A 13,018-nucleotide genomic window follows, 5' to 3' on the forward strand; every position below is an offset into this window, starting at 1 on the left:
TTTCAGGTTAACAAATCCAAGATGGCGATGCGTTCCAGCATTTGCATGCGTGTCACAGCGGCGCGGTTTCGCGGGCTATGTTGCCCCTACACGGGTGAGTTCATTTTAATTTTGATTTGTTTGGGTATATAAGGGGGTGGATTAGCATTCACTTATTGCACGTCCCTGAGGAAGGTCACGTTGAGTGGACCGAAACGTTGGAGGTGGTGCCATGTTACTTTGAATACAACTTCATTGGAACTACTGGACTGTGTGCTGTCTCGTTTTTTCCGGACTCCAATCTGGTAAAATCTACTTTTTACATGTGCATATGGGGCTAGCATCAGCATCTTACTTATGTTTACAGTGTGCCAACTGTGATGATTTTTTCATATATATATATATATATATATATATATATATATATATATATATATATATATATATATATATATATATATATATATATATATATATATATATATACACACACATATACAACAGGTATTACCAGATCTTCATCCGGAAAGAAGAGACAGCACACAGCCAAGTAGAAATAACAATATATTGAGGTAACAAAAATCAAGGCACTACATCCGACGTTTCGGTCAGCTACACGTGAGCTTCCTCAGGGATATGATCTGGCAATACCTGTTGTTTCAATATCGCATATGGGATAAGCATCAGCTCTTCATTGTTTACAGAGTGCCTGCTGCCTTGTTTCACCATACATATACATATACATATATATATATATATATATATATATATATATATATATATACATATATATATACATATATATATATATACAGTGGTTGACAAATCACCAAAAAATCTACTCGCCACACAAAAAAATCTACTCGCCACCTAGTACTAAACGTGTGCTGCTTGGGTCAATATTTACTCGCCCGGGGGTTAAATTCACTCGCCCGGGGCGATATATATATATACACACACACACTTATTGATTAATGCTATTTGGAAGCTAAGAAAGGCAATACACCCGGTCTCCCCCTGGTTGTAAATACCGCGAGAGTGAGTGTCCTCCAATACTACAGGATGCTGACACGGCAGTCAGACTTCCTGCATCAAGGTGTTATACGTAATGAATCCGGACCGGCTCCAAAGCGAGCGAGATGCTGAATGACTCAAAATATGCTCAAAATATGAGTATTGTGTTAAAAAGTCCAAATGCTAGCTCCTTCTTCTATATATATATATATATATAACCATAAAAAGCCTGCAAGAGACCAAAATACAATAGTGCCAAAATCAGTTTGTAAAGTGTAAATAATAAACACTACTGATGGTGCTAGGGATAATTAAAATATGTAAACGAAAAGAATAAAGGCATCCCAACTACAGCACTCTAGCATACAAAAATATCAAATGTATTAAATACATCACATAGAACAAATGACAATTAAAAATAAACACAGTGTCCCTGAAGCAAAAATAAGACAGAAAACTTCACTAAAGGCTAGAGACGAAGCAGGTGGCAAAACGTGCGCGTCGGGGCTCATGTGTTTGTCTGATTCATCACTCTCCCCCGCTGTGGAAGTATTCGTGGTGCGCCTGGTAACAACGGAGCGTCGGCAGTGAGGGTGCTGTTTCCTCAAACAGTATCGTTAGCAGCTGACTCCTGGTGTAGGATATCCTTATTGGACGGTGTGTGTGTGTGTGTATATATATATATATATATATATATACACACACACACACACACACACACACACATACATTCACACACTATATAAAAAAGAAAGAGTAAGTTGCCCAACTAAAAACTATAGTTAGACACAAGTCCCTTCCATGTCATAAAGTCGCGCTGAATGCTGTGTTCTCTGATTTACAAGACGGTCACTCGCATTATATATATATATATATATATATTTTTTTTTGTAACTTTCAGGAATACAAGAAAAAATAGATCACTTCTTGTATCTCAATGTGAAAACTATCTGGGTTGCGCCTTTCTACAAGTCTTCATTAAAAGATTTCCGTTACGCGGTAGAGGACTTTAAGGATGTTGACCACACGTTTGGAACCATGTCTGACTTTGACGATATGATAGCAGCCCTGCATGATAAAGGTGAGTTGAAATGACACAAGCCTGGCCTTCACCAGCAATATTGTAACAACAAAACTCCAGTTTTGTTTGACTGTTATTTTTTTCCTGTTTCCTTAGGTTTAAAACTAATCATTGATCTGATACCGAATCATACTAGCAATAACCACAGTTGGTTTCTGTTGAGTCAGAGTCGAACTGGTAAATACACAGATTACTACATCTGGCACGACTGTGTGTTGACAGGTAACGGCACCATACCTCCAAATAACTGGGTAAATACAGATTGTTTTCTATACTCCTCTATTATGTCTGATTAGCTATGATGTAAAACAGTTACTTTCTAAATCGGAGCTCAGTTTTCAAGTTTGTAGAGCTTGCTTGGGGCATGAAAAATGCTGTACCCTGTTCCTGGAGTTTGCTGGGTTCACAGATAAAACCCTTAACTGTAACACCTGACGTTCAACAAGCGGAAAGTTAAAATGTCTATTGTTTGCAATCCTCAAAATTAGGATTCAGGAGATTTCTATACAATAATCGAGTGTATATATATATATATATATATATATATATATATATATATATATATATATATATATATATATATATATATATATATATATTGATTAATGCTATTTGGAAGCTAAGAAAGGCAATATTGATCTTGCGTCTTGGCATCAAGATAATTTGCTCCAATTTACCTCTTGTGCATTAGTTTCAGATTTGTGGGGTGTCAACAGCAATAGTTAATGAGGTGTTACACACATACCTATTGGGATGTGTCAAATTCTGCATCCGTGTACAGCATTTTTTCCCCAATTTATTAATGCAAAACAGATTAATAAACTTCTTACAATTCACAACCAATAAGCAGAACAGAACAATTTATTTTGCGTTGATACATCTCTTCCTTAGTATGTCGGCGTTCCGTAAAAAAGCCACACAATTCACAATTCAAAAACCTCTATTATAAACTGTGATCAGAAGTACTTGCCTTAAGTCACAGACTGTTGTATTTCTTTGTATTCAGGTCAGTGTGTATGGAAACTCTTCATGGGAGTACGATGACAGCAGAAAGCAATGCTATTACCACCAGTTTCGGAAAGAGCAACCAGATTTAAATTTCTATAATCCTGACGTTCAACAAGAAATCCTAGTGAGTATTAGCTACACAGACTTCAGTACTATAGGAGGCTCCAACACAAGCTATATTACTATATACTATTATACACATTTTTGGAATAATAGGTATCACTCAATTACACCTGCTTTAAGCACATTATGTCTTTTACTTTAAAGATGACATTCCAGATAGTGGGACAGTTTAATTTCTTTGGGGAAGTGTGTGCCAATTAAGTGTCATCTTTACCCTTATCCCTACCCCGTCCTTATCAGACAACCAGCAAAATTGAGGGGAAATGGGGAGGGGGGACTCTGGCTGTACAAGCACTTGATGAGCACACAGAGACATCACACACAAGGGAGCAGCCAGAGGAAATCAAACCCCTCCCAAGTCCAACTTAAACAAATAAATGTTAAATACTTTTAGGCATCAGATTAATTAAGGGAATGTTTTATGTAGCAGTATAAGTTGCTATACACTATACATTGCATAATAATGAACATTGTATAATAATATAATTACAATGAATCTTCTACCCAGATCAGTTTACAGTCTAGTTTTTGGCATATCTTGATGGCATTTGGCCACAAACGGTGCTCTCTCGTTTTTATTGCCTCTACAAGGTGGCAATTTGTCATTTGCTTCACTCTTGAGTTTGCTACAGGAACTATGCTGGGGCCTTCTGGGAAATTGGAACGGTTAATAAGTTTAGACGTCTATCAGTCTGTTACATTCTTGCCTCAATAACATATCAAACTTTGCACCCCATGACATTTGCATTAAGCAATAATTACACAATCTAACTACTTCAAATAGCGGACAAGTTGTCCATTAAACAAAATTATCTCTGATTACTTTTTTTTATGAGCATGAAATATTTCCTGTTCTAATTTATCATTCTAAAATAAAGTATTACAAACGAAAAGGATAAGAAATCCGCTCCTAAAACAATGACTTGTAGAGTATTCTTGCTATTGCTGTTCTCCTTATTGTGAATACAACTCCATCAACGTACACATGGCTTTACATAATTAGTATAGCGATAGGTAAAATACCGGAGAGGATTATAGGATCGCCGTACCAAAAATAAAATAAAAACTAGGTCACCAAGACTATCATTTTGCAGTCTATATAGTTTGTGGGGAGATTTGTAGAGTAAATGTTCGTACATTAGGGATAAATAATAGGATTAGGAAGAATAGATTATTAAAGTTTTGGAAGATGGTGATGTCGTGATGTAAATTTTATTGTAATGTTTCAGAGAGGTTATGGAGGGGGTCAAATGGCAAACAATGACATAGGTGTCACCAAGTAAAAAAAAGGATCCGGTGAATAAGTGCAGCAGAATAGTTTCATAATAAGCCATAAAAATTTAAAGCAGAAGTCTTTTAGATCAGTTTTTTTGCATATTCATTTTAAAGAGCTTTTTTTGACATTTCAATGGTTTCCCCAGAGACTAGACATTAAGAACACAATGATTTTTTTTTTTTTTACAATAAAAAAAGAGCAGGTAACTCAGAGGGAATTATTAGTTCAACTAATATAGGGTTCTGATTGGAGGAGAGGCTTGCTGCATTTCAAGGCCTTTCAACCCCTGACCCTAGACCCAAGGTTGCCACCTTCTACTGAAGGCTAACCCGGAGACAACATTTTAAAATTTTGCGCTTACCTTCAGCGGTGGAGTCTCCCTGGTATCCTCCCGCTGCAACCGTCAATATAGCCACGTGGCATCACATGGCGCCGTCAAGTTGCCATGACAACGGGACGCCTTATGGCACCACGTTGTCATGGCAACGTGGAGTCGCAATGTCACGTAGCGTCCCGTTGTCATGGCAATGGGCATCACGTGATGCTGTGACGTCATGTAGCGTTCACGTTGACATGGCAACGTGGCACCATTTAATGCTACACGGCCATATTGACAGGAGTTACTTGCAGGGGAAGATGCCGTGGGGACTTAAAGGACGCCCGGAGATGCCGGGGCACGCCACCATCCGGAGGTTTACTAGGTAAGCCAAGAGCCCGGAGATTCTTTGTCAAAACCAGTAGTCTCCGGGTCAAACCCAGAGTGGTGGTAACCCTACTTACACCTGTTGTACAGACAAATGTCTCCAAATGTCTTTCTGCTATATCAACCTGGATGGCCTTCCGCCGACTCAAACAAAACATGTCCAATACGGACATGCTCCCATACTTCTTCCCAAGCCTAGTCCTACTGCTCCTTTCTACATTACTGTTGGCAGTACTATCATACACCCAGTATCACAAACACTCTGTCTAGGTGTCACATTGGATTCCTCCTTTACATTCACAATGTAGCTAAAACCTGCAATTTTTACTTCCGTAACATTGCAAAGATACGCCCTTTCCGCTGTCCCTATACTGCTAAAAGTCTAATGCAGGTCCTCATTCTCTTCTTTCTCGACTATTGTAATCTTCTACTGTCCGGCCTTCTTGCCTCTCACTTGTCAACCCTACAATCTATCCTAAACGCTGCTACTAGAATCACTTTACTCTTTCCTAAATCTGTTTCAGAATCTATCCAGCTGAAATCCCTCCCCTTGCTTCCTATCAAATCCCGTATTACATACACAATTCTCCTCCTCACTTTTAAGGCTATACATTCTTCTGCCACTCCTTACAGTTCAGCCCTAATTTGTCGTTATACACCTGCCCCCCTCTTCCCTTTTGTATCTAAAGCCATCTCCTGCCTAAAACCTCTTAGTCATTGCCCCCACACCTCTGGAATGCCCTTCCCGTCAATATCCAACTGGCACCCTCTCTCCCAACTTTAGGACCTTTCTTAAAACACACCTCTTTAATGAAGTCCATGGGTAGCTCCGCTGGCTGATACTATACACTTCAGATGCACTGACCTTGACCCCTTGCAGACGCACTTATCAGAACTCCCTCCCACTGTCTCTATGTTCTCCCAACTCACCACTTAGATTGTAATCTCATCGGGGTAGGGACTCCCTTTCCTATTGTTACTTTCATGTCTGAAGCGCTTTTTCCCACTGTTATATTATGTCACGTGTATCACTGCTATGAAGCGTTATGTACCTGGATGGGGCTATATAAATAAAGATATACATACATACATACATACATCCACAAAGAGTGATAAGCTTTAGCATACCAACAACCAAAGCACACTCCGGTTTCATATGAATAGGAGTGTGAATGTGGATCTCGGCCTAAATGAGCTAGAAACAAAATAAATTGTGCTGTAGAAAAAGAAACAAAAGCAGTACAGTACTCCTACTGTAGATAACTTGCGTATAACTGGACACATGATAGTGCTGTTGGCTGTAAAGTAGAAGAAGGCATCATCAGTATATGGTTTAAATAGAAATATAGGTAGCTTTGTTTTAAAGTTTGATTAATTTTTTATTTTTTATTTAATTTTTTTTTTTTTTTACCAGGAAGTAATACTTTGAGAGTTACTTCTCGTTTTCAAATTTGTCCTGGGCACAGAGTTATAACAATACATGGTTACATTAAAAGAACAGGGTTATACAGTCAATTCACAGACATTTCATGGACCGATAAAGTTGGAAAATTGGGTACAGGGGATAAAGGGCTTGTGAGTTTCAGATTGAAATAGAGAAGCTTTAACATCACCAAACATCAGCGAACAGCAGCAAACAGCTCCCACCTTTTGGCAGTGCCAAAGGCTGTCCACCTTTGGGGTGAAGCAGAAGGGGTTCAGATTGAATTCACAGCTGCATTCAAAGTCCTTTGTCCTCTTGGCTCATTAACATTCCAGTGGTGGGGTTATTCAAGAGTATTTTAGTCGTTCAGAGACTCAGGACTGGACTAAAGGTGAAGAAACCCTGATCATGGACTCAGAGATAATTACATTTTCTATGCAAGTTTGCATCTAAAAAAAAAAAAATCTGTAGTAATGTGCTGGCATTGGCATCTAATGGTTAGATAAAGACAGGAGCAGAGGTTAATGGCATCTTAGACCTTGCAGATGAAACCCTCCCTGCCCGGCTCTTAAGGAGTTTACTGTCACGGGAGACTCCTGTGGCGGGTAGGATCTCGGTGGCCGGAACAGCACGAGCGTAGTAGGGGTCACAATCAGAGGTCTGAGGCAGGTGGCAGATAGCGAAGTCGGGCAACAAGCAGGGGTCCGAGGCAGGCAGCAGATAGCGAAGTCAGGCAACAAGCACAAGTCGGCAACGAGGAGACTGGAACAGGACATGGGAGCAGGGACAGGTCTGGGAGCAGGGACTGAGAACGGGAACAAACAGGGACAAGCCAGATTACCAGCAAGGGCCTTTACTGCGAACAGACTCAAATATAGGTACAGGAACAGATCAGGATCAGAGGCATGTGCATAGGAGTCTGACTTGAAACAGAGGCAAGGGAGGAACAGGAAAGGGAGGTTTATATATGCAGGCTGAGAGGGAGCACAGGTGCAGAGGTGTCAGGTATCAGAGTCTGGAATGTTCCTTAGTTTAGCAGCAGCAATCCCGGTGGATAAGTATAGGTACTGCAGGCTAGAACAAGACATTGAGAGTGGCAGCAGTCCCGGTGGCCAAGCATGGGTACAGCAGGCTAGAAAATATGACATTACTCTCCCCTCCCAAGAGCGTTCTCCGGATGATCCTCCAGGCTCTTCCCGGAGGCCTTGATGAAAAGTGGACTCAAGGTGACCCACCTCTGGTGGTTTGTCAGCGGGCAGAGGGTACTCCACAGGTACATTGAGTGCTGCAAAGAACCTCCGAATGGGTGCATTCAACCCAAATCAGGAAAGTGGGCATCAAGGTCAGGTGCAGCCTTTCCACATGAGTCAGTGGGGACACAGATTTTGCTCTCCATGGTCTAATCTTGCGACTGCCGTTTCGTGGCATCACCCAATGAAAGACCAGCTATTTGAGTTTTCAGCTCTTGAAGCTGTCCTTCTGCACTTCTTTTCCCACTCAAAGCAGTTGTCAGTTCAGCTTCTTTCATTTTTAGGTGTTGTTGCAATTTCCACTCCTCAGTGAGAGATCCCTGGTTAAGTGCATCCTCCAATTCTCTTCTCAGGGCTTTCATCTCTTCACTGTGATCATTTTGAACTCGCTTCCATGCATCCCTCATCACGTCTTGGAGCTCTGCAAATTCCTTTGCTATGGTCTCAGCAGCTTGTCTTTTCCAGGTCTCTTTCTCTTGGGTGTACTGGCTGTTAGGGATGGAGCAGTGTTTCTAAGTCTTGCTTCAGATCCTGGACCGCCTTGTGCTCCCTCTCATACAGGGTTACCTGGGCTCTAAGCTCCTCCTCAAGTGAGATGGTTATGCTTCAGCTGTGGCCTTCAGCTCCTCATGCTGCTCTTTGGGGACACACTGGGTACTCAAATACTCTTGCAGCATCTTTACTTTGTAGGCAGTCTGGAAACTTTTTTCCTGCAGAACTCGCTGCTTTTCCTCAGCATACACCAATCTCTCCTTGGTGTCCTGCAGACGTGTACGCAATTCTTGCAGCTGACTCTGCAGCATATTTTCTGCTTGTGTGCGCTGCTTCAGCGAGACACGTTCTTCTTGCAGCACTCTCTCTGCATTCTGCAGTGCTGTCTGCACGTCTAACTTTTCCTGGGCTAACTGTTTCTTCTCCTCTCCTAATTCATGGAGTTTCTTATCTCCTTCACTGACTTGGACATAGAGATTCTTGCACTCTTGGGTTACAGTTTCAAAACTGCTCTTTAACCCTCCGAAGATCTCTCTCAATGAGCATAGTTCTGTGTTTAAGTGGCAACTCTTCTCCTTAGAGGCTTCCAGCTCTGTAGTAAGCCTGTGAACCTCTTTCTGAGATGCTTCCAGTGCTGTGCCAACTTGAGCCATGAAACTCTGGTACTGGGCATTATCCGCGTAAGCCTTCTCCAGCTTACTTGACAAGATCACCCTGTCATTCTCCAACTGATACTTTTCTTTTTCCAAGTCACCCTCTGCTTTTTCCAGTGCTAATTGCATCCTTGACTTTTCTTCTATCAATAGTCTCTTCTCCTCTTCTAATTCATGGAGTCTTTTATCTCCTTCACTGGCTTGGACAAAGAAGTTCTTACTCATTTGGTTTTTAGTTTCAAACCTACTATTTAACTCTTCGGAGGCGTCTCTCATAGAACGTATCTCTGTTTTCAAGTAGCATCTCTCCTCCCGAACGACTTCCATCTCTTTTTTGAAGTAGCAAATCTCCTCCCGGGAGACTATAATCTCTGTATTAAGCTTGTCAATTTCCTTCACAGAGATTTCCAGGAATTCGTTACTTTTAGAAGCGAGGCGCTGATCCTCAGCAGCATCAGCATATGCCCTCTCCAGCTCACCTGACATGACATCCAGGTCACTCTCCAACTGGTGCTTTTGTTTTTCCTGGAGAACACACTTAGCAATTGCTGAGGATAGACAGCTCTGTAGTGCAGCCTTGGCTTCTTGCGCTTTATCTAAATGTCCATGAAGACAATCAATCTCTTTTCGTGCAGATTGAAGTGTCTGAGTTAGGGCATCTTTTCCTTGAATAAATACTTCTTTTTCTTCCACTATTCTTGGGATAAGTCTGTGAGTTGCCTTAAACTGCAGCATATCTCTTTCATCAAATGCAGACTCTGGGGTTAAAGGTTCAGCCTTAATTCCTTCTGCAACTTCCACAGTAATACCTCCTTGCTTTTTCTTCTTCCTTGCTTTGAGAAGTTCTGAAGAATCAGTGGTACTGTGTTCACATTTACTGCTCAAGACTGTTTTTTGAGTAGGAGCCATAATTTCAGACATGGGGAAACCACACTTCCCAAGAAACCAGTAAAGAGGAAATGTGCCTTTAAAGCAGAAGCATAAGAATGAACAACAGAAATATTAGACACAGAGAGACAAGATAGGAGAGCTGACCCTTTTTGAGACCTTAGCATCAGTCACAGAGATATCATAAAATGCAAAAACATAAACAGAGAAACCTGTAGTTATATCTGCAATTTTAGACATCAGGCGTAGGGATATCATATAGACAGAAAACCTGCAGTTAAATATGAATCTATAGACATCAGGCGTAAGGATATCCTATAGAGAAACCTGCAGTTATATCTGATACTTTAGAAATCAGGCATAGAAATATCATATAGACAGAGAAAACCCACAGTTAAATCTGAATCTTTAGACATCAGGCGTAGGGATATCATATAGACAGAGAAAACCTGCAGTTAAATCTGAAACTCTAGATATCAGGTGTAGGGATATCATAGGTTGCAGAGAAACAAACCTCAGGGGAACATGCAGGTAAAACTGAAACCTTAGAACCAATCACAGGAAGAACTACAGATTGCAGGAAAAATCACAGCATGCAGTAACAAAATAATGGAAGCACTCTTGTCTTTTGAAATGGGAACCCTGTGAACAGCAGTGGTCCAACCAGGGATGCAGAGACAAGCCTTGTCCAGGGAATGAAAAGTCAGAGTCTAAAAAGGTGGCAACAGGTACTGCAAGGGTTAACCCAGGCACTGCACAAAAGAAAAAACCTCAAAGAAAGGTGCACTAGTCTCTGCAGCAACAGTTCTAGTCTCAGCAAAAATGTTTTTTCTTTATGAACGCAATAATTCTTGCAGAACACTTAGTAGCAACAAAAAAAAAAAACCTTCAAGATCCCAACTGGGATTTCCAAAAAAGAAACGAAAGTACTTATCTTCAACCATGCGGATGTGGTCTGCTGCAGCAGGCAGGAAAGGGTGCAGGCAGAAGAAGAATCTGTTCCAGGGAGGTCCAGAAGTGGCCTCTGTTTTCTGGCACGGGAGACTCCTGTGGCGGGTAGGGTCTCGGTGGCCGGAACAGCACGAGCGTAGTAGGGGTCACAATCAGAGGTCCGAGGCAGGCGGCAGATAGCGAAGTCGGGCAACAAGCAGCGGTAGGCAACGAGGAGACTGGAACAGGACAGGGGAGCAGGGACAGGTCTGGGAGCAGGGACTGAGAACGGGAACAAACAGGGACAAGCCAGATTACCAGCAAGGGCCTTTACTGCGAACAGACTCAAATATAGGTACAGGAACAGATCAGGATCAGAGGCATGTGCATAGGAGTCTGACTTGAAACAGAGGCAAGGGAGGAACAGGAAAGGGAGGTTTATATATGCAGGCTGAGAGGGAGCACAGGTGCAGAGGTGTCAGGTATCAGAGTCTGGAATGTTCCTTAGTTTAGCAGCAGCAATCCCGGTGGACAAGTATAGGTACTGCAGGCTAGAACAAGACATTGAGAGTGGCAGCAGTCCCGGTGGCCAAGCATGGGTACAGCAGGCTAGAGAATATGACATTTACATCAGTTGACTATGTACATGGCTTTTCTCAGTCTCTCATACTGGATCCGCGCAGGCTGGGTGTAGATATGCTGATGGAATAATAAAGGGCGCCAGGAACTTTTATAATACAAACAGCCATTAATAATGCTCTTCACATAAAGGCAGTCGTTGATATATAAACTGTAATTGGTGAACAATCATGTTTGGGAGGTGCTTTGCCTTGTTTCCGTTACCATCATCTTAAGTGGCCATTTTCTGCGTAGCGTCCATAACTCTTTGGATCAATTGGGCCCCATCTTATGTTACCCTTACAATCATGAACTGTGGGATCATTATCCCAGTGAAAAGAGTACTTTGTACCTCTCTTAGGCACTCCGTGTCGGAGACAACAGGGGTCCTCTCTGCAGAGCCGCTCCGATTAGATCCTACCACTTGGCTAACCCCAATAGGACATAAGCTTCCTCTGTAGGAACTTGTAAGCTTCTGTACGTCCATTGCTATAGGTGCTAACTGGATAGGACACTTTCCCTAACTACAAAACAACAAACAAGGACAGGGCATTATCACTACACATTAACTATATATGGGAACTTATTTACATTATTAACAGTAAGATCACTATCACTCCCAGGAACCTTAGTTCTAGAATCTTCAGTCTAATATACAGTATATACCCGGAAGGTGATCACTGGTCACCATGCATACAATTGGAGTTGCTTCTTTCCTGCTATACGATGTGATGGGAGAGGGGTGTTACCTTGCATGAGCCCACACAGTTAACCCCTTAAGGCCTTTAACCCCATAATTGCAATAATAGCTCATTGGATGGATGGGTGGGGGGGGGGGGTCGGGGGCAACACAGATTGTTTTTATGCAAAGAAAGGAAAAATGCACCACTCGTAATTGTGAATTTTGATACATCTTCCTGTAGTATTTCTCAAACTCCATCCCATCTTATTACCACTCGCCAAAACCCTTATGCAGGTGGAGCAAAGCATTGATGAGATTATACAAAGGGGATAAAAGTATCTATTTGATAGGTTCTATGATAATAAAAAAAATATATATATATATATATATATATATATATATATATATATATATATACAGCTCAACCCCATTATAGCGCGATCCGCTATAATGCGGTTTGAGTATGGACCCCTGCACCCTGCACACACACACAGCACCAGCACACACTGCACACACTCACTGCACACTGCACTGCACACCCTCACAGCACACTGCACACACTCACAGCACACTACACACATTCACAGCACCAGCACACACTGACAGCACACTGCACACACTCACAGCACACTGCACACACTCACAGCACACTGCACACACTCACAGCACACTACACACATTCACAGCACCAGCACACACTGCACACACTCACAGCACACTGCACACTCACAGCACACTGCACACACACAGCACACACTCACAGCACACTACACTGCACACACAGGACACTGCACACACCACACCACTCACCCCCCTCCCACTCCCCACCTTTGGTGTCAGCTGCTGAGATCGGAGCAGAGCTGGCATCGGGGGGGGTGGGGGGGGTGTCGGAGCCGAG

The 13,018-nt window shown here is 42.0% G+C and overlaps 1 protein-coding gene across 1 annotated transcript in view; it reads left to right on the top strand.

Annotated features, from left to right (window-relative positions):
• Positions 1-13,018, top strand: part of SLC3A1 (solute carrier family 3 member 1) — a 37,562-nt gene that overhangs the window by 8,512 nt on the left and 16,032 nt on the right. The window contains exons 2-4 of the mRNA XM_075595791.1: positions 1,895-2,074; positions 2,171-2,325; positions 3,081-3,206. Of these exons, the coding sequence (XP_075451906.1) occupies positions 1,895-2,074; positions 2,171-2,325; positions 3,081-3,206 (461 nt within the window). The remainder of the gene's footprint in view (positions 1-1,894; positions 2,075-2,170; positions 2,326-3,080; positions 3,207-13,018) is intronic.

This window comes from Ascaphus truei, chromosome 4 (genome assembly GCF_040206685.1).
Source record: "Ascaphus truei isolate aAscTru1 chromosome 4, aAscTru1.hap1, whole genome shotgun sequence".
In the NCBI taxonomy this organism is placed as follows: Eukaryota; Metazoa; Chordata; class Amphibia; order Anura; family Ascaphidae; genus Ascaphus; species Ascaphus truei.